The sequence below is a fragment of the Hypanus sabinus genome, chromosome 12 (assembly GCF_030144855.1).
Source record: "Hypanus sabinus isolate sHypSab1 chromosome 12, sHypSab1.hap1, whole genome shotgun sequence".
Lineage (NCBI taxonomy): Eukaryota > Metazoa > Chordata > Chondrichthyes > Myliobatiformes > Dasyatidae > Hypanus > Hypanus sabinus.
The window spans coordinates 85,844,813-85,865,010 of record NC_082717.1 but is presented as its reverse complement, the minus strand read 5'-3'; the positions used below and the strand labels follow the sequence as shown (position 1 = coordinate 85,865,010).

Sequence of the window (20,198 nt, the reverse complement as noted above, 5' to 3'; positions counted from 1 at the left end):
TTCAAGGTGATCCTGGAGTTCAGAAATGGTCTTAAGGCTAGACTTGAGGCTGGGGTCTCAAGGATGGGTTCTTGGAACTAGGAATGCTGGGCAGATAGCCCCCTGGGTGGGCCACAGAACTCCTGGGCAGGGCCCAGACCTCCCAGGCAGGACACAGGGCACAACCCATCAGCAGCAAGGGATAGGAAGGGTCAGAGTCCTTTGGGCAGGGCCCAGACCTCCCAGGCAGGACACAGGGGCCTGGGCAGGTCACAGGGCACAACCCTTAGGAGGCAAGGGATCAGTAGGGGCAGAGTCCCCCACCAGGCAACAGCAGTCCAGCCTAACTTACCTGACAGAGGCAAGGAATAGGAAGGGACAGATCCCTCCACCAGGCAACAGCAATCCAGCCTGACTGACCCAATGGAGGCAAGGGATAGGAAGGGAGCTCAGTCCAGGATGACTTCCAGACTCACTCACAGAACTCATCTATAACAGCAGGCACACCAAACCAGGATGAACAGAACAGCAACCTCCCACTCCCACTCAGTCTGAGAGTCCCTTATATACACCACCAACTAATAGGCATCAGGTGTGCCTCCCTGAGCCCAAACAAGCCAAGATGATCCTCAGGTGTAACTATATGAGCTCAAGGTGAAGCGAGGGACGGTCAAAGGACCCAGAGTCCGCGGACTGGAGCAAGAACCGGCATGTGGGCTCCGGATTGGAGTGAGTAGGAAGTTGGATGATTGGGAAGCTTTTAAAATCGAACAAAAAGCAGCTGAAAAGATACAAGGGCAAACTATTAAATAATATAAAGCAGGATACCAGAAGTTTTTTCAGTTATATAAAGAGTAAAAGGGAGGTGAGAGTTCTTATTAGACCACTGGAAGATGGTGCTGGAGAGGTAGTAATGGGAGACAAAGAAATGGCAGATGAACTTAAAAAGTACTTTGCAACAGTCTTCACTGTGGAAGATTCTAACAGTGTGCCAGAGATCTGTGAGTGTCAGGGACCAGGAGTGGGTGCCATTGCTACTGTAAAGGAGAAAGTGCTAGGCAAACTCAAAGGTCTAAAGTGGATAAATCATTTGGACCAGATGGACTACATCCCAAACTCCTGAGAGAGGTTGCTGAAGAGATAACGGATGCATTGGTCATGATCTTTCAAGAATGACTTGATTCTGGCATGGTCCCAGAGGACTGGGAATGTCACTCCACTCTTTAAGAAGGGAGGAAGGTAAAAGAAAGGAAATTATAGGCCAGTTAGCCTAACCTCAGTGGTTGGGAAAGTGTTGGAGTCGATTATTACAGATGAGGTTTCGGATACTTGGAGACTAATGATAAAATAAGTCAAAGTCAGTATGGTTTCTGTGAAGGGAAATCCTGCCTGACAAATTTGTTAGGTTCTTTGAGGAATTAACCAGCAGGGTGGACAAAGGAGAGGCAGTGGGTGTCATTTACTTGAATTTTCAGAAGGTGTTCAATAAGGTGCCACATATAGCTGCTTAACAAGATAAAATCCAGAAAAGATATTGGCATGGATAGCAGAATGGCTGACAGCCAGGAGGCAGCAAGTGGGAATAAAGGGGGCTTTCTCGGTTTGGTTGCCAGTGACTAGTGGTATTCCTCAGAGGTCAGTATTGGGACCACTGCTTTTCACATCGTTTGGATAATGGAATTGATGGCTTTGTGGCAAAGCTTGCAGATGATACAAAGATAGGTGGAGGGGTAGGTAGTGCTGAGGAAGCAATGCGATTGCAGCAAGCCTTAGACAAATTGGAAGAATGAGCAAAACAGTGGCAGATGGAATCTTGTGTTGGGAATTGTGTGTTTTGGTAAAAGGAACAATAGTGCGGACTATTACCTAAATGAGGAGAGGGTCCAAACATCAGAGGGGCTTGGGAGTCCTCGTGCAAGACTCCCAGAGGGTTAATTTAATGGTTGAGCCTGTGGTAAAGAAGAGGAATGCAATGTTGGCATTTATTTCAAGGGGAATAGAATATGAAAGCAAGGAGATAATGCTGAGCCTTTATAAGTCACTACTCAGACCGCACTTGAGTATTGTCAAAGGTTTTGGGCCCCATATCTCAGAAAGCAGGTGTTGTCATTGGAGAGAGTCCAGAGGCTGTTCATGATAATTCCAGGAATGAGGGGGTTAATATATTGGAGCGTCTGTCAGCTTTGGGCCTATACTCACTGGAATTTAGAAGAATGCGGGGGGGGGGTATGTCATTGAAACCTACCAAGGGTTCAAAGGGCTAGGGTGGATGTGCAGAGGATGTTTCCTATGGTGGGAGTGTCCAAAACTAGAGGGCACAGCCTAAAAATTGAAGGCCGACCCTTTAAAACAGAGATAAGGAGGAATTTTTTTAACCAGAGAGTAGTAAAATCTGTGGAATGCTCTGCCACAGACTGCAGTGGAGACCAAGTCCGTGGGCATACATAAGGCAGAAGATGATCATTTCCTGATTGGTCAGTGCATCAAAGGATATGGTGAGAAGGCAGCTGTATGGGGTTGAGTGGGATCCACGATCAGCCATGTTGGAATGGCCAACAGACTCGATGGGCTGAATGGCCTAATTCTGCCCCTATGTCTTACGGTCTTATGATCTTGTGCCTTTTCCAGCTCCCTATGCAATCTTAATCACTCATCTTGGCTACTATTTGGAGGCCTATATATGATTCCCATAATGTTTTTTTTTAACCCTTGCAGTTTCTTAATTCCACCCAGAAAGACTCAACATTCTCTGACCCGATGTCACCTCTTTCTAAAGATGTCATTTCATTTCTTACCAACAGAGCCACACCATCGCCAAAGCCTTCCTGCTTGTCCTTTCAATACAAAGTATATCCTTTGATGTGAAGCTCCCAACCATGGCCTTCTTTGAGCTCTAGGTTGAAGTCTTCTATGCCTTGGCAATTCAAATATTCATCTGGATTGATTTTATATGTTGTGACATTATTCATATCATGACCTTCTCAGGCAACATGCTCGAGACTGCAACCACCCTCTGGATGAAAAGAAATCTTCCTCTAAACCTGTTCACCTTTCCCTCAAACAATGTCCACTTGTTCTTGACTCTTTGATAAGGGGAAAATGCTTCCTACTATTAACCCTGCCTCTGTAGTCCTCATAATTTTATCCTCAGTTGAGTTTCCCATTAACCTCCACTGCTCCAAAAAATAACACTGTCTCCCTAGTCTCTCCCAATAACTGATCCTCCTCTACCCAGGCAACTTCCTACTAAATCTCATCTTCTCCAGAGCAGTCATGTTCTTTCTATAAGGTGATGACCCAAAGCAGCCCCAGTTCACCAAGCCAATACTTTATAAAGTTGCATAACAGCACCAGGCAGGAGCAGAGTCAGGCTTCTCACCCTGTCAAGTCTACTCTGCCATTCCATCATGGCTGATTTATTATCCCTCTCAACCCTATTCACCTGCCTCCTCTCATCATAACATCTCTCTGCTTACAATGTCCTAGCTTCTATACCATCTTGTCTATTCCCAAGGTCCCTTGGGTTCTCTAGAGTCCAACCATTTGTAATATATGGGATATTCTTATTAGTTCTCCCAACAACTGGCAGATGTTAGGATTAAATTTCCTCTGCTGTTATTTTGTCGATTTTACCAACTGATCAGTATCTGGCAAGATTATTTTCCTCACCATCAACAATACCATATATTTTGTGCTTTCTGCAAATTTCATAGTCATAGCTCCAATGTTCATACTGAAATCAGTAATGTAAGTGTCTCTACACCATCCATGTGGCAAGTTTCCACCATCACCCTTTGTCTTCTATCAGCATAGACAGGCAGATGGAATCTTTTTTAACCCAGGGTTGAAATGACTAATAGTAAAGGAACGCAAAACAAAATGCTGAAGGAACTCAGCAGAATAGGCAGTAACTATGGAAATGATTAAACACTTGATGTTTCAGACCGAGATCCTTCATCAGGACTGGAAAGGAAGGGGGCAAGTGCCAGAATAATAAGGTGGGGAGGGGGAAAAGAGAACAAGCTAGAAGGAGTGAGTCTGGGTGAGTGGAGGAGTAAGTTTACAACTGATCAGTGGGGCAAGTTAGGCCGTTGGTTAGAATGGAATGCTAGGGAAGCAGATACAATGGTAGCATTTAAGAGGCAATGAGATTAGCATCTGATTTTGCAGGAATGGAGAGATAATTTTCATGTACAGGCAGAACAGAGAGAGAGAGAGAGAGAGAGAGAGAGTTTAATTTGGGATTGTGTTTAGTGCAGACATCATGGGCCAGAGGATCTGTTCCTGTGCTGTACTGTTCTATGTTCCAATGTAGACCACCTCCCTCTAGCTATTTATCCTCCCCTACATCTACCCTGTTCCATCATTGACTCTGGCACAAGGGAGATACGTAACACCCTTTCTGCTGCCCTTCCAAGTGAATCCTATGGCCAGCACTTCCCTCTTCCCCACCCCCAACCCCCAAAAGGAGTAGAATCACATGTGCAGCCACTCGCTTTCCACTGAGAGGCCAACGGCTCAACAGAGTGCATCTCTTTAAAAGGAGCGGGGCCACCAGGGCCTCCTTAACTACCCGCTGGACCCCCTGCTGCTCTTGCTGGTCACCCATTACCTTGCTGGCCAGCTTAATATCTACACTGTCCTCATTGTGAGTAGTTCCATCTGCAGCTGCTCAGTGTGGTCAGTCAGGAGCTGTGGCTAGACACTCGTGCTTGCCAGGGATGCAAAATGTGTACCTGGTTTCCCACGTAGAACAGGTGGATCACACCAGAGTCAGGTTCCCCTGCCATGGTTACAACCGAGTTATCTTGGTACTCTAAATTAAAGTGAATAACTAATTATCCTAGAGGAACTCAGCAGGTCAGGCAGCATCTATGGAGGGAAATAAACAGTCCACATTTTGGGCTGATTCCTTTGCTGAGTTCCTCCAGTATTTTGTGTGTGTTGCTCTGGATTTCCAGCATCAGCAAAATTCCTTGTGTTTGTAACTAATTGTCTTGAGGGCTTTATCCCACTCTCAGCATAACTGTCAACAATCTGAAGTTCCTACCTTTGAGGATTAAAGAAAGATTGAAATACCCACAATTTCAACTCACCAATCACCTTACATGCCGAAAAATCCTCACTCAACAAAAATTGCACTTTGAGTTTGTTGGCGTGAGACAGCTGTTTTTTTAAAAAATATGTTTATAAAGCAGGATGTCTGTTCTTTGGCTAGCTTCTCATTCCATCCCACAGCAAAAGACCTAGCAGTCAAAATTGATGAATATTATTTGACAAGATTATAATGTGTAACTGTAATAGTGTCTCATGGGGGGAAAATGTGTAAATGTAACATTGTCTTCAGGAAGTGTGAATGTGTAAAAGTACCTGTGCCTCTTGGAGACGTGAGTGTGGAAATGCGACCATCTCTCCTGGGAACATGAGTGTGGAAATGGGTCAGTGTCTTATGGAAATGTAAGTGTGTAAATGTGACCATGCCTTATGGAAATGTAATTGTGTTTGGCAGTGTCTTGTGCAAGCATGAGTGTATAAAAATGACAGTATCTCCTGGGAAAGTAAGTGTGCAAGTGTGACAGTATCTTATGGGAAGTGTGGGTGTGTGAAATTGACAGTGTCTCCAGGAAGTATGAATGTGTAGTTTTGTTAGTATTTCCTGGGATATGCGACGTGGAATTAGCTTCTTCAAAGGAATTGTGTGAATGAGACTTTTTATGGGACAAAGAATTGTACGTTTGGTAATATCTCCTGGGAGTGATATCACAGGGATATAGGACTATCTCCTGGGAGTGATATCACCGGGATATAGGACTATCTCCTGGGAGTGATATCACAGGGATATAGGACTATCTCCTGGGAGTGATATCACAGGGATATAGGACTATCTCCTGGGAGTGATATCACTGGATATAGGACTATCTCCTGGGAGTGATATCACAGGATATAGGACTATCTCCTGGGAGTGATATCACAGGATATAGGACTATCTCCTGGGAGTGATATCACAGGATATAGGACTATCTCCTGGGAGTGATTTCACTGGATATAGGACTATCTCCTGGGAGTGATATCACAGAGATATAGGACTATCTCCTGGGAGTGATATCACAGAGATATAGGACTATCTCCTGGGAGTGATATCACAGGATATAGGACTATCTCCTGGGAGTGATATCACAGGATATAGGACTATCTCCTGGGAGTGATATCACTGGATATAGGACTATCTCCTGGGAGTGATATCACAGGGATATAGGACTATCTCCTGGGAGTGATATCACAGGGATATAGGACTATCTCCTGGGAGAGATATCACAGGATATAGGACTATCTCCTGGGAGTGATATCACTGGATATAGGACTATCTCCTGGGAGTGATATCACTGGATATAGGACTATCTCCTGGGAGTGATATCACAGGGATATAGGACTATCTCCTGGGAGTGATATCACAGGGATATAGGACTATCTCCTGGGAATGATATCACCGGATATAGGACTATCTCCTGGGAGTGATATCACAGGGATATAGGACTATCTCCTGGGAGTGATATCACTGGATATAGGACTATCTCCTGGGAGTGATATCACAGGGATATAGGACTATCTCCTGGGAGTGATATCACAGGGATATAGGACTATCTCCTGGGAGTGATATCACAGGGATATAGGACTATCTCCTGGGAGTGATATCACAGGGATATAGGACTATCTCCTGGGAGTGATATCACAGGATATAGGACTATCTCCTGGGAGTGATATCACCGGGATATAGGACTATCTCCTGGGAGTGATATCACAGGGATATAGGACTATCTCCTGGGAGTAATATCACAGGGATATAGGACTATCTCCTGGGAGTGATATCACAGGGATATAGGACTATCTCCTGGGAATGATATCACCGGATATAGGACTATCTCCTGGGAGTGATATCACCGGGATATAGGACTATCTCCTGGGAGTGATATCACCGGGATATAGGACTATCTCCTGGGAGTGATATCACAGGGATATAGGACTATCTCCTGGGAGTGATATCACTGGATATAGGACTATCTCCTGGGAGTGATATCACAGGGATATAGGACTATCTCCTGGGAGTGATATCACTGGATATAGGACTATCTCCTGGGAGTGATATCACAGGGATATAGGACTATCTCCTGGGAGTGATATCACTGGATATAGGACTATCTCCTGGGAGTGATATCACAGGATATAGGACTATCTCCTGGGAGTGATATCACAGGGATATAGGACTATCTCCTGGGAGTGATATCACAGGGATATAGGACTATCTCCTGGGAGTGATATCACTGGATATAGGACTATCTCCTGGGAGTGATATCACAGGGATATAGGACTATCTCCTGGTAGTGATATCACAGGATATAGGACTATCTCCTGGGAGTGATATCACCGGATATAGGACTATCTCTTGGGAGTGATATCACCGGATATAGGACTATCTCCTGGGAGTGATATCACTGGATATAGGACTATCTCCTGGGAGTGATATCACCGGATATAGGACTATCTCCTGGGAGTGATATCACCGGATATAGGACTATCTCCTGGGAGTGATATCACCGGATATAGGACTATCTCCTGGGAGAGATATCACCGGATATAGGACTATCTCCTGGGAGTGATATCACCGGATATAGGACTATCTCCTGGGAGTGATATCGCCGGGATATAGGACTATCTCCTGGGAGTGATATCACTGGATATAGGACTATCTCCTGGGAGTGATATCACTGGATATAGGACTATCTCCTGGGAGTGATATCACTGGATATAGGACTATCTCCTGGGAGTGATATCACCGGATATAGGACTATCTCCTGGGAGTGATATCACCGGGATATAGGACTATCTCCTGGGAGTGATATCACCGGGATATAGGACTATCTCCTGGTAGTGATATCACCGGATATAGGACTATCTCCTGGGAGTGATATCACAGGGATATAGGACTATCTCCTGGGAGTGATATCACCGGATATAGGACTATCTCCTGGGAGTGATATCACCGGATATAGGACTATCTCCTGGGAGTGATATCACCGGATATAGGACTATCTCCTGGGAGTGATATCACCGGATATAGGACTATCTCCTGGGGAAGTTATACACAAGTATAAGAGCATCTCTTGATTGAGTTAATGCAGAAATTTCATGTTGTTCTTCAGTTGTCTACGAGGCTATCTATCTCAGAGAAGAAATCAACAGCCAGTATCTCCCAAGCCCACAAGTTCCCATGGATATCTATGGGTACACTTCCTCCCACCCTGCTCCAGAAAGGCCCCCGTTTCATTCTCCTGGTTTCCTCAGCTCTATCACATTATTTCCTATGTTAACCCTTTCAATTACTATTCTTCAACCTTGTTCAGTAACCTCCCTCCACCATAATTAACAGAATTGTGTACCACCCCCACATTATTTATGCTCTCCCAAGGTACTGTATCATCTACTAGGTGATACTGTCACATTGCTTCTAGCACACAGACGTGTAGGATGTTTTGCAGCATTGCCTGTGTAAGAGGCAGAAAGCTGCCGCAGAGGAAGCTACTGAGGATCTCCTCTCATTAAAGTTCAAACATTTCCAAGTTCAAAAGTTCCAAGTAAATTTATTATCAAAGTACGTATATGTCACCACATTCTACCTTGAGATACATTTTCCTGCATTCACAATAGAACAAAAGAATACAATAGAATCCATGAAAAACTACACACAAAGACTACCAAACAACCAACATGCAAAACAATACAATCTTTGCAAATACAAAAGAAAGGGGGAAAAAATAATACTGAGGATGAGTTGTAGAGTCTGTGAAAGTGAGTCCATAGGTTCTCAAATCAGTTCAGAGTTGAGGTGAGTGAAGTTACCCACGACAGTTCAGGAGGCTGATGGTTAAAAGGGAACAACTGTTCTTGAACCTGGCAGCGTGGGATCGCAGGCTTGTGTCCGATGGTGGCAGGAAGAACAGAGCATGGCCTGGATGGCGGAGGTCCTTGACGACGGATGCTGCTTTCTTGTGACGGCTTTTTAGATGTGCTCAGTGGAAGGGAAGACTTTCCCTGTGATGGACTGGGCTGTACCACCACATTTTGGACCATTCTCGGGCATTGGTTTTTCCCTACCAGGCCACGATGCAACCAGACAGGATACTCGCCACTGTGGGCCTGCAGAAGTTTGTCAGAGTTTAGGTGACATGCCGAATCTGCACAAACTTGTAAAAGAGTGGAGGTGCCACCGTGCCTCCTTTGTAATGGCACTTCCATGCTGGTCCCGGAACTGATCCTGATGCCAGGTTACTGACCCTCTCTGACATTGATCCTCCAATGAGGACTGGCTCATGGACCTTCAGATTCTTCCTCCTGCAGTCAATAATCATCTCTGGTTTTGCTGACTTTGTCTGAGAGGTCTTTGTTGTGGGCGCAATTCATCCAGATTGTCAGGCTCCCTCCAACATACTGATTTGTCTCCATTTTTGATGTGAATGATATTTAATAGAATTTAAAGTAGGAACCACCAATGTCGACTGAAAAGAATCAAAAGCTTCACGTTGATTCAACAGGCTTGAAACTGTTTAATCTTTTGTGTGCTATTTGAAGTTATAATTTTGTAATTATTTTTAAACGTTTGAAATTTTATATTTAAATTGAAAGCTTTTGTTATTTAAATCGTTCTTACACTAAAATAAAGGATCAATTATGCTGGAAATTTGAACAGAATCTCACAATTCAACTGGCAGTATTCATCGTTGTCTGATAAAATGGCTTGTTAATTTGAAGAACTTGGTGTCTGAGTTTTCGGGTTGCACCCCTCCCTCTCCAGGAACAGAAGAGGCTCTCAATAGTGGAATCCTGTAACACAAGTCATGCACCAACAGCCTGCCCTCTTGAATCAATGCCTCCTTGTCTTCAGTCTTGCATGTCACAGGCTCTTATTACTGTTGAATGATAATAATTAGCCAGAACTATTGGGAGAATGTCCTGATCTTCTTTAAGTTATGTCATGGAATCTTTTTATATCCATCCAGAGGGCAGATGGATCTTCAGTTTAACCTCTGATCCGAAGGACAATTCTACCAATGGTGCAGTACTCTGGAATTCACTCCGTGTCATCCAGGAATATCTGTGGACTGTGACTCAAACCCTCCTATCTTCAGTGTCTCGGGCCCTCTTCCTAATGCAGCTACCCCCCACCTCCCCGTCCGGTTTGACGCTGACCAGTGTGACAGAGGTCTATGCTGGGTGCCTGAAATAAGCCTCATCTGTAAAGGTTGAGGGATGTAGTCAATATCCTTGTCACTTTGGAGACACAGACTGTACATGCTTTAATCTAGAGCAAAATTTACCAGGGTGCTCAAACAGGCATCAAGACAGCTAAGAGCAAGGCAGATAATGACCTTCTCAATGAAGCACAGAAGAGATGATCATTCTTTTGCAATGTTGGTTGATATCTGCAGGCTACCTGGACCAGGCACCTAATACATTTGGCACTCTGTTCTCCCAAACTTAGCTTCCTTCCTTCCTCTTCAGCCTCCTGTGGTGGAGCTGTGAAGTGAATAGTTATGTGAAGAAATTCTGGTATAATGTCATCCATGGCAATAGAAGTTGCTCCTGAAAAAAATTAGATAAAATATTGAAGAATGCACACCTTATCTAACACACACGCATGCATACTTTTCAACAAGTACCTGAACCAGTAAGGCGTAGAAGACAATTGAAAAAATGCAGATAGATGGGGTCAGTATAGATAAATACAATAGTTTGGTATAAGACTCTTTGACTGACACTTGCACATCAGATATGAGTTATTCTTAACCTCAGATGGAAGGTTTAGCACTGGATATAAAAGTTGGAAACAGTGCTGCATAACATGCTTATGCCAGATATCCTATCAGTGATTTCAATTAATCTGTGCTCAGATTAAGTGCGAAGTTCGAGACTTGTACTTTTACATGTTACACTGCTGCCACACAAGATCTACATTGGAGTTGAAACAACCAGTTTCCGTGTCACCGTCTCCTGTGATCAATTTTCCTGAAGCCTGTGGGGGACGGATACAATTACTGTCAGCCAGGGCAGCTGAAACGATCGGAATCTGCAGACCATGATGGGGCAGACATTCATTCTCAGGGTATGGGTGTTGCCAGCAAAGCTAACATTTATCACTCACCCTTCCACGCACGGTACGCTTTCTGGTGCTAAGCTGTTGCCTTGTGCCAGCGCAGTCTGTACAGTAAGGACCCTCCCACATGGTGACCGGGTCCTAATTGGTCTGGTGAGTATCTGAGTCCAGCAGTGTGCCGACGAGCCACGTGCTGAATTTTATCTGCTGAACCTCTGGGAGGAATTCTAACAACCTCGGTTAATGAAGAGTCGGGAAACTTATTAGGTGATTCTTATCAGATCTTCGTGGGCAGTAGGGGCTGAAGCGGATGTGGAGGAGGAGAAATAGAGCTTGCAATGATATACACTTTGTGGCTATTTTATTAGGTACACCTGTTCATTAATGCAAATCTAATCAGACAATGCATAAAGGCATGCAAACAGGGTCAAGAGATTCAATTGTTGTTCAGACCAAACATCAGAACGGGGAAGAGTTGTGACTAAGTGACTTTGACCATGGAATGATTATTGGTGTCAGACAGGGTGGTTTGCGTATCTCAGAAACTGCTGATTGCCTGGAATTTTCACGCACAATAGTCTCTAGAGTTTACAGAGAATGGTGCAAGAAACAAAAAAAAATCCAATGTGTGGCATTATTATGGGCAAAAATGCCCAGTTAATGAGAGAGGTCAGAAGAGACAAAAAGGTGACTCAAGTAAGCCCACATTGTAACAGTGGTGTGCAGAAGAGCATGTCTGAGTGCACAACACGTTGATGGGCTACAGCAACACGGGTTCCACTCCTGCACCTAATAAAGTGGATACTGCGTATAGTATCATGACCTCAGGGTGCCCAGGAACAGTGGCAACCAATAAATTAATGTAGTCAGTGCTGCCTTGTGCAGCTGGATCCTGGGCTTCCTGTCAAATTGCCAGCAGGTTGTATGAGCGGACTCCCTCACCTCCAACCCTCTGACTCTCAAGACAGGAGCCCCTCAGGGCTGCGTACTGAGTCCCCTCCTTTACTCCCTGTACACACGAGACTGTATCGCCACCCACAGCTCCAATCTATCTGATAAATAAATTTGCCGATGACTCTACATTGATTGGCCTTGTCTCAAACAATAACGAGGTGACCTGCAGGGAAGAAGTCATCTCTCTGACACAGTGGTGTCAAGAAAACAACCTTTCCCTCAATATCGCAAAAACAAAGGAGCTGGTTGTGGATTACAGGAGGAATGGTGACAGGCTAATCCCTATTGACATCAATGGATTTGGCGTTGAGAGGTGAACAGCTTCAATTTCCTCAGCATCCACATCACCGATAATCTCACGTGGTCTGTGCACACCAGCTGTGTGGTGAAAAAGGCACAACAGCACCTCTATCACCTCAACAGTTGAGGAAGTTTGGTATGGGCCCCCGAATCTGAAGAACTTTCTACAGGGGCACAATTGAGAGCATCCTGACTGGCTGCATCACTGCCTGGTCTGGGAACAGTACGTCAGTTAATCACAGGATTCTGCAGAGAGTGGACAGGCCAGTGCATCTGTATTTGTGAACTTCCCATGATTCGGGACGTTTACAAGGACAGGTGTGTAAAAAAAAAGGATCATTGGGGACCCAAGTCACCCCAACCACAATCTGTTCCAGCTGCTACCATCCAGGAAACAGTATGGCAGCATAAAAGCCAGGACCAACAGGTTCTGGGACAGCTTCTTCCACCAGGCCATCAGACTGATTAACTCATGCTGACTTGTGTGTATTTCTATGTTACATTGATTGTCCTATTTATTATAAATTACTATAATTACACATTACACATTTAGATGGAGACGTAACATAAAGATTTATGCACATTCATGCACGCGAAGGATATAAGTAAAAAAAGTCGATTCAATTCAATAATGTAGGAAGCAGCAGACAATTGTATGTTGCTGTATGCAAATGTGCGTTTGGTTTGTGGGAGAAATGAGATAAGACGCCATTTTGTTCAAGGTTTTGCTGAGGCATTGTTTACAACAATCTGGGAGGATAAGCAGAGCTGAGATTTAATATCTCATCGGATAGGACGTGATATCAAGCGGTGCAACATTGACTCAGAACTCCACAAGGGTGATCATGACTGTTCAAGCTGATCTTGAGCATGCAACCCTGAACTCAGATGCAAGAGAGTTGCCACTGAGCCACAGCTGACTCCTTAGTAAGTTTTCAGTGGCAGCTGAAGATACAGAGCAAGGCACATTGCATGGAAATAAATTTAAAGGAGCACTTGATTGATGGTTGGGTGAATGACAGTTCGAGGGTCAAAGTGTTTTTTTCCTAAAGCCTTCACTTTTGCTCCTCTGCTTTATACCCACTGCATTGCAGATCAAGTGCGCAATATAGAACACCAACATTTTAATCTGAAGCACCGACCAATAACGTTACTTTCAGTACGTCTTACAGGACCAAGTTGGTAGGCAAAAAGTGAAACATGCTGATAAATGAAGTGGTTAATCCGATTGAGAAAGATGTATTGGGAAAACGGTTAAGTATAAGAGGGAGGCGAATTACTATTTTTGGTCTCTTCATTGTCCCTGATTTTAATCATTCCTCCATTGACAGCTGTATCCTCAGCTGCCAAGGTCCTGAGATGTGGAATTTCCTTCCAAACCATTCTGCCTCTCTAACTTTTTTGTGAGGTTGCTTCATTAACCATAAGACATAGGAGCAGTATTACGCCACTCGGCCCATCAAGTCTGCTCTGCCTGTCCTCGTGCCCGATTTATTATCCCTCTCAGCCCCGTTCTCTACCTTCTCCCCGTAAACTTTGATGCCCTTACTAATCAAGAACCTATCAACCTCTACTTTAAATATACCCACTGCCCTAATATGTCTGTATGTGCCTCTATTCAATACGTTTGTTACCTCTCCAGGGAGGTGTCTTGAGGTGCTTTGCTGCATAAATAGAAAACTCGCAATGTATTCTACTCATATGCACACTTGTAAGTTATATAACTATTTCTAGTGGGGTTAAGATGCTACATAAGTAGTTGTAGGTGATAGAATTTGATCAAGAAGGGAAGGCGAGGGGTTGCACGCATACAACGGGGCTGAACAGTGCACTTCAGAGCTGTGAGTGTTACATAATCATACAGGATCAAATAATGGAGCTGTTATAAGTTTGTAGTGACTTTGAGTGGTATTGTAAGGACAGAGAGAGAGAGAGACTGAAAGGAGCTTTGGGCTTGAATAGAATTTCTTTTGTATGGTAGGTGTGGAGCCGCCTTTTGCTGCAGGGTTGGGAGGTGATCTTACTGCCATCGCAGTGTCAGCTTTCAGAGGCAGGTTGTTGATAGCGACGGCTCCCGCTGGCGTTGCGAGAGGCCGGGGTGGAAGTGACATTTGGCCCCAGAAAAGGAAGGGTGTTCTGGCAAGGGAAACGCGAGACAGCATCCAGAAGCACACCTCGTCGGGCGGGAGAAAAACACACAGTCAGGAAACTAGGAAGAACAGGAGTAATATTGGGAGTGTTTCGATTGTGCACCGTTCTGGACTTGTTTCTAATGCTGGCCTATCTGGAATTGCATGAAATGGACGTCTAACCCAGGCCTGAAGGGATCGCAGGTGCTCGCTCTATATTTTGCCGCACAGAGGAGAGCTGACACCACATTCTACCCGTGTCAAATGCTTCATATGGTAAGTCTGCCTGCAGTGAGCCGAAAACCTGTCCCGGTTCGACTGGCTGTAAATCTTCAAAGCACTGTTTGGTAAACTCCATCAGTTTACTTTTCGTGTTCTACTTTATACTTGTCATATGTTCTTCAAACATACTTTTGATTTGTTTTTAGTTTCTTTATGGGTTCATTTCAGGTGTTGTTGGAGTTTAACCTTGAAGTGGCCCTGCCTGTTTATTCACTTTGAGAGTGAAACAATTGAGGGTGAGCGTTACTGTGCGGACAGGTGCACCATTATGTGGGCATGTCTTTTCAAGAAGCTGCCTTTTGATATTTCAAGTGTGTTGAGTTTTTTTGAAAAAAGAAGCATGCTTGTATAAAAATGTCATACCCTGTTCTTGTTTGATGCCTATTCCTTTAAATCCAGTTATAGTACAGAAGGATTTTAATTATCTTTGTTCAGGTTTTTCTACCACTTTATTTTGGTATCAAGTAGGAAGTTTACGGGTGTGTAAACATACAAGTTACATTCAGACAAAAAGGTGAGATTGGTACAGCCCCTTTGCAATAATGAAGATTCTGACTAAGTTACAGGGAATAAATTGAAAACTGCAATGTATAAGGAAATATAGTGGCATTTGGGGGGGATGGTGTCGCTTTCCACTTTTGATTATTTAAGTTGTGATAGTGGCGGGATATTTAACAAAATTGAAGATAATGCATGTTGAAAGGTTATTAACTTCCACAGGAGCGAATTGATTCAGGAAAAGTTATTACTCTTCAACCATCAGGCTTCTGAACCAGTGGGGTAACTTCACTCACCACGACTCTGAACGGATTCCACAACCCTCTCAGTACTACAACTCATGTTGTCCGTACTATTTATTTGTTTGTATATATACAGTCTGTTGTCTTCAGCACATTAGTAGTCAGTCTTTGTAGTTTTTCATTGATTCTATTTTATTTGCCCGTTTTACTGTGAATGTCCTCCAGAAAACGAATCTCGAGGTAGTGTATAGTGACAAATACATAATATTAAATATTCTCTGAACTTTGATTATTTCACTATATTACTCATTCATCTGCATCAGTTTTAAGGATAGAGTGAAATGTGTGAGAACGGCACTTCCGAGGACGCCGATCGTGCCGGTGCAAAGTTTCTTTGTACCGCGGCATTGCGTTTTTCGACCGCAGGTGCTGGAATCTGGAGCAACGCACAAAGGATAGGAGGAGCTCAGCAGGTCAGGCAGTAACCGTGGAGATAAAGGACAATCCCGATGAAGTGTCCCGACCCGAAGCGTCGACTGTCCACTCCCCCCGCCCCCACGCTGCCTGACCCCTCCAACGCTTTGTGTGTTGTTTGCATTTTTGTTTACTTCTCACTACTGTTCGATTTGGCTTTTAAAAGTCAACATGTAAACTCCACCACCCTTTCGGCACATTCCGGATCACAACTTGCTGCCAAATGGGGAATCTCTTCACTTTCCTCCTGGTTTCTTTGTGCCAGTTACATCTCAAGTCTGCCAGAGGAAGCAGGTTCTCCTTCTAACTTTGTGGATTCCTTCGCCTTCCCCGGATCGTCATTTCCAAAATCTGCAGAGTTGCGCCCGTGATTCTCCCGATGTGTGTCCGAGTCTCCCCGGGCTGGATCTGAGTAGCAACAATTTTATTGGGGATGTTGTTGCCGCGAGTAAATGCGCCCCATTAATAGCCGGCCAAACAGATGCAGCGCTTCGCACACACTCCGATTGTTCTTCATCTGCGTCTGACATCAGAGGGGCTTTTGTAGGCGTGCGCTGATGCCCGAGGGGAGGCGGAAGAGTTCATTCCGACTTGCAGCCGGGGTTGTGTCTGGATCTGTACGCACGGCCGGCCGCCTCTCCGAACCCGCGCTTCAGCCAGACTCCGCTCTTGGTAGTCAAGTTGACCGCGGATCCAGCCAGCCAAGCGGAACCCTACCGGGACTGAGCTTACCTCCGGTCACAGGTTGGCGAAAATTTATCTCTCCCACCCCTCTGCTTTTGTTTTCGCCCGAATTGGACTCTGCCAGACATCTGGCCAAGTGCTGAACAAACTTTGGGAGAGGGCTTGCGGGAGAAGTGACAGGCGTTCGGCGCCCCGCAGCAACAGAGAGGTTGGACGAAGGGCGGCTTGATCTCTGAAGCCGCCGAGTACGGCCTACCCACCCTTGGTCCCCTCCAGCATCTCCGCACTCCTACCACCCTTGGGGCACTGAGCGAGGAATGGCAAGTAGCTTCGGAGGGGCGTGATCTGGTCAAACTGCGCCCCACGGGAACCTCGGCCGCAAACTGCTGGCGATCGGCGGGCCATGGAGGAAGACACGGCCGCTGTCTGCGAGCCCCGGTCCCCCTCGGCCGGCTTGCCCGAAGCCTTCTGCACTCTGTGGAGCGACGTAATGGGGATGTTGGTGAGTTGTGCTGGGGGAGGGGTGGGGGGGCGACTTGCCATCTAGGAAGCTTCAGTTGTGCAAAGACTTCTGCAGGAGGATAAACAAATCAAAGGAAATTGAGTCAGGAAACTAGGAATTCTCCAAGGTAATCTCCAGAATCCACATCCACGCCGTTTCCTATCTCACTTGTCATTTCCCTTCGTTAATTACTCGTTTTTTTTTTGAGAAAGGGTGAAATTCTTTCTCTTTCCAGAGGTCAGTTTTGAGCTCATTCTAATCTGTGGCTCCCGTCGGTTCAAGTGGTGATGAGATAACTAGTGAACTGTTAACACGGTTCAGTTAAGCATCGTCAATAATCTGTAGGCGCTGACACTCCTGTTCAAAGTTTGAGCACGCCGGGCACCTGATACATCCTGCATTCTGAACGCTAGGATCAGGATCAAGTTAGTTATCATTGTCTAATATGCTGCATCCTGCTTTCTTTTTGCTACCTCGATGTAGATGTGTATGATGGCGTGATCTGCCTGCACGGCAGACGAAACAGAAGCCTTTCAATGTACATGTGACAGTGATATGCCAATGCCATTGTTCCAGTGTGTTCAGGTATTCATGGCGCTAATGCAACCGGCCGCAGAGTGGTTCGTTATCGAATGCGTGGTTATTAATAGATTCAGTGCGTTTGTGCACCTGTCATACTGCTGTCACGATCCGAACGTGTTCAGGTTGATCTGAGGGGTAAATATTGGCGGGAATGCAGGGCTGTGTTATGGAAACTTTAACATTCACCTGAGAGAACACACTTGTGTACAGCCAATATGCTTCTCTGGAAGTGGAGATAAAGAAATGGCCATTGAGTGTATTCTGATATCCAATGGCCTTGTTTGGTTGGGGTATCTCTTCCTTGTCCTGCTGATCAGGTGTGTTTCAGGGTCTGTGTTACTGTTGGCATATCCCACTTTCCCCAGAATTTACAGCATTGGAAGAGGCCGCTCAAGTTGTCCTATCCCTGGTGAGCAAGAGTGGATTGGTTTAATAACTGTATCCCTGTCCTTGAAATTCTCGAAATTATAACCTTTGAAGTAGTCATCAAAGTGCTTTTTAAATGTGGTCAGTGCTGGGCACCTTTTAGGGCAAAGAGTTCGTGTCAGCTGGTCAGTTTGCAGAGGCTCAAAGTGTTGGATGCATCATTTTTGATTGCCACTCTGGCTCGTCCTTGTATCTCGTGGGGTCACTTTTGGTCAGTTTGGATGTGTGTCAGTATCTAGTGGTCAGGTCGCTTTGTGAGTGATTTGGCTTTGTTGCAGTTTGAGAGCACCAGCGGCTTGATACAGTTACCAGTTTGGTTCAGGTGTTTATCAGTTCCTGTACATTCAGGTATTTGACACACTGTTGTCCAAGATTAGTTCACATGTTCGAGTATTTCTCACTGTTACCCCTGCTTTAGACATTTCTCGTGATCAGTTTGCGTGTATTCAGTTGGACAATATTAACTGCAATAGAGTTTGATCAGTAACTAACAATAAGTTTGGGAATATTTAAGTTGGCTTAAATGTTGGTTTACCAGGCATCAGCCACATTTTTAATAATGGTTAGTCAGGGATGGAGGAACAGTTTTCAGGTATCTGTTCACACTTGCCTGTCTCTCTCTCTCTCTTGCCAGTTTTTGGTTATCTGATGTAATTTTACAAGCAGACAGTTTACCCATATCTGATGCTCTCACCACCTGTTAGTAGGAGCACCTTGAGATGTCAGACACCTATCTCCGCCATCGTTTCAGCAATGTGCTGGTATTTGATGATGTTCAGTTTGGGCATGTTTCAGTACCTGATGAATGTTCTTGTCTAGTTTCTGAATGTCTGGTATCTGATGCACTGTTGATGTTCATTTTGAGCTTGGAGGCTTGTGAATGTTCAAGTATCTGAGGACTTAGCATATGTTCTCCTGGTGGTTAGCGTCAAATTAGGTTTTTATCATAATTTTACCAGCAATCATTTCCGTTACTTTCCATTTCTGTTTTCTTAATGGAAGGTAATCATGACCAGATCGAGCTTTTTCAGCTGTCGGAATCTGGTTTAATATCAGTGTCATATGTTGTGAAATTTGATGGCAACAGTACAGCCTAAGACATAAAGCTTGCTTTAGGTTATAATAAAAAGAGGAATAGTGAGTTAGTGTTCATGGACCATTCAGAAATCTTATGGCAGAGGGGAAGAAGTTGTTCCTAGAACTTTGAGTGTCGGTCTTCAGGTTTCTGTACTCCCAGCTGATGGCAGTAGTGACAAGAAGGAATGTCCTAGACAGTGAGGGCCCCACTTTCAGTCACGGTCGGGATGGAAATGCCCAGTAGGTTGCTGAACAGTTGGCAGCACATACGAGGAGAAAATTCAGGTGTCTGAAGGACTGCTTTTAACATCCACAGGTGTTTGAATAACTTTCTGGTGATCACTATTGTTGAGTCTGGGCTTATTTGGATGTATTCACACCTGGAGGGAGTGTGTCACATACCTCGGTACCTGACCTCGGTAACAACGCGGCAAATACCTGAACATGAGGTGCCTCCAGGGCAGTTTGTCATCACACATTGGCTCAGTAAGTCAAGAGCTTAAAGGTGAAAGGGGGAGGAATTAAAGGAGATGTGCAAGGTAAGTTGTTTTACACGGAGAGAGGTGGGTGTGTGGAACATGGTAGAAGCGGGTACGAAGGCACTGTTCAAGGGGCAATTGGACGGACCCATGAACAGAGGGATGTGGACCATGTGTCAGCAGATGGGCTAGTTTAAATTGGCAGTGTAGATATGGTGGGTAGAAGGGGGCTGCCCTTGTGCCGTATCTTCCTATGTTCTTGAGCTTCTACCAATTGTTCAGAATTCAGATGGAGAAATCCTATTAGTCATTTTGGGTGGCTTCTGATTTCTGATGTACTGTTCTCAATGGAGTCACTGACAGAATGGAGGTAAAAGGAACTGCCAAGGGAGAGATCTGGAGCAAAAACTGCGCTGCTGGAGGAGCCCAGTGGGATAAGAACTC

The 20,198-nt window shown here is 44.9% G+C and overlaps 1 protein-coding gene across 4 annotated transcripts in view; it reads left to right on the top strand.

The window, feature by feature from the left end:
* sash1a (SAM and SH3 domain containing 1a) overlaps window positions 1–20,198 on the top strand; it is a 132,083-nt gene that overhangs the window by 23,683 nt on the left and 88,202 nt on the right. Inside the window, exon 1 of one of the 4 annotated variants that reach the window (XM_059986354.1) lies at window positions 14,582–14,784. The exons of 1 other annotated variant lie outside the window; for it this stretch is intronic. In XM_059986354.1, the coding sequence (XP_059842337.1) occupies window positions 14,674–14,784 (111 nt within the window). In that variant the 5' untranslated portion in view covers window positions 14,582–14,673. Of the gene's footprint in view, window positions 1–14,581; window positions 14,785–15,686; window positions 17,191–17,596; window positions 17,616–20,198 lie in introns of those variants that run through there. 2 more of the 4 variants (XM_059986355.1, XM_059986356.1) reach the window with 2 other exon arrangements.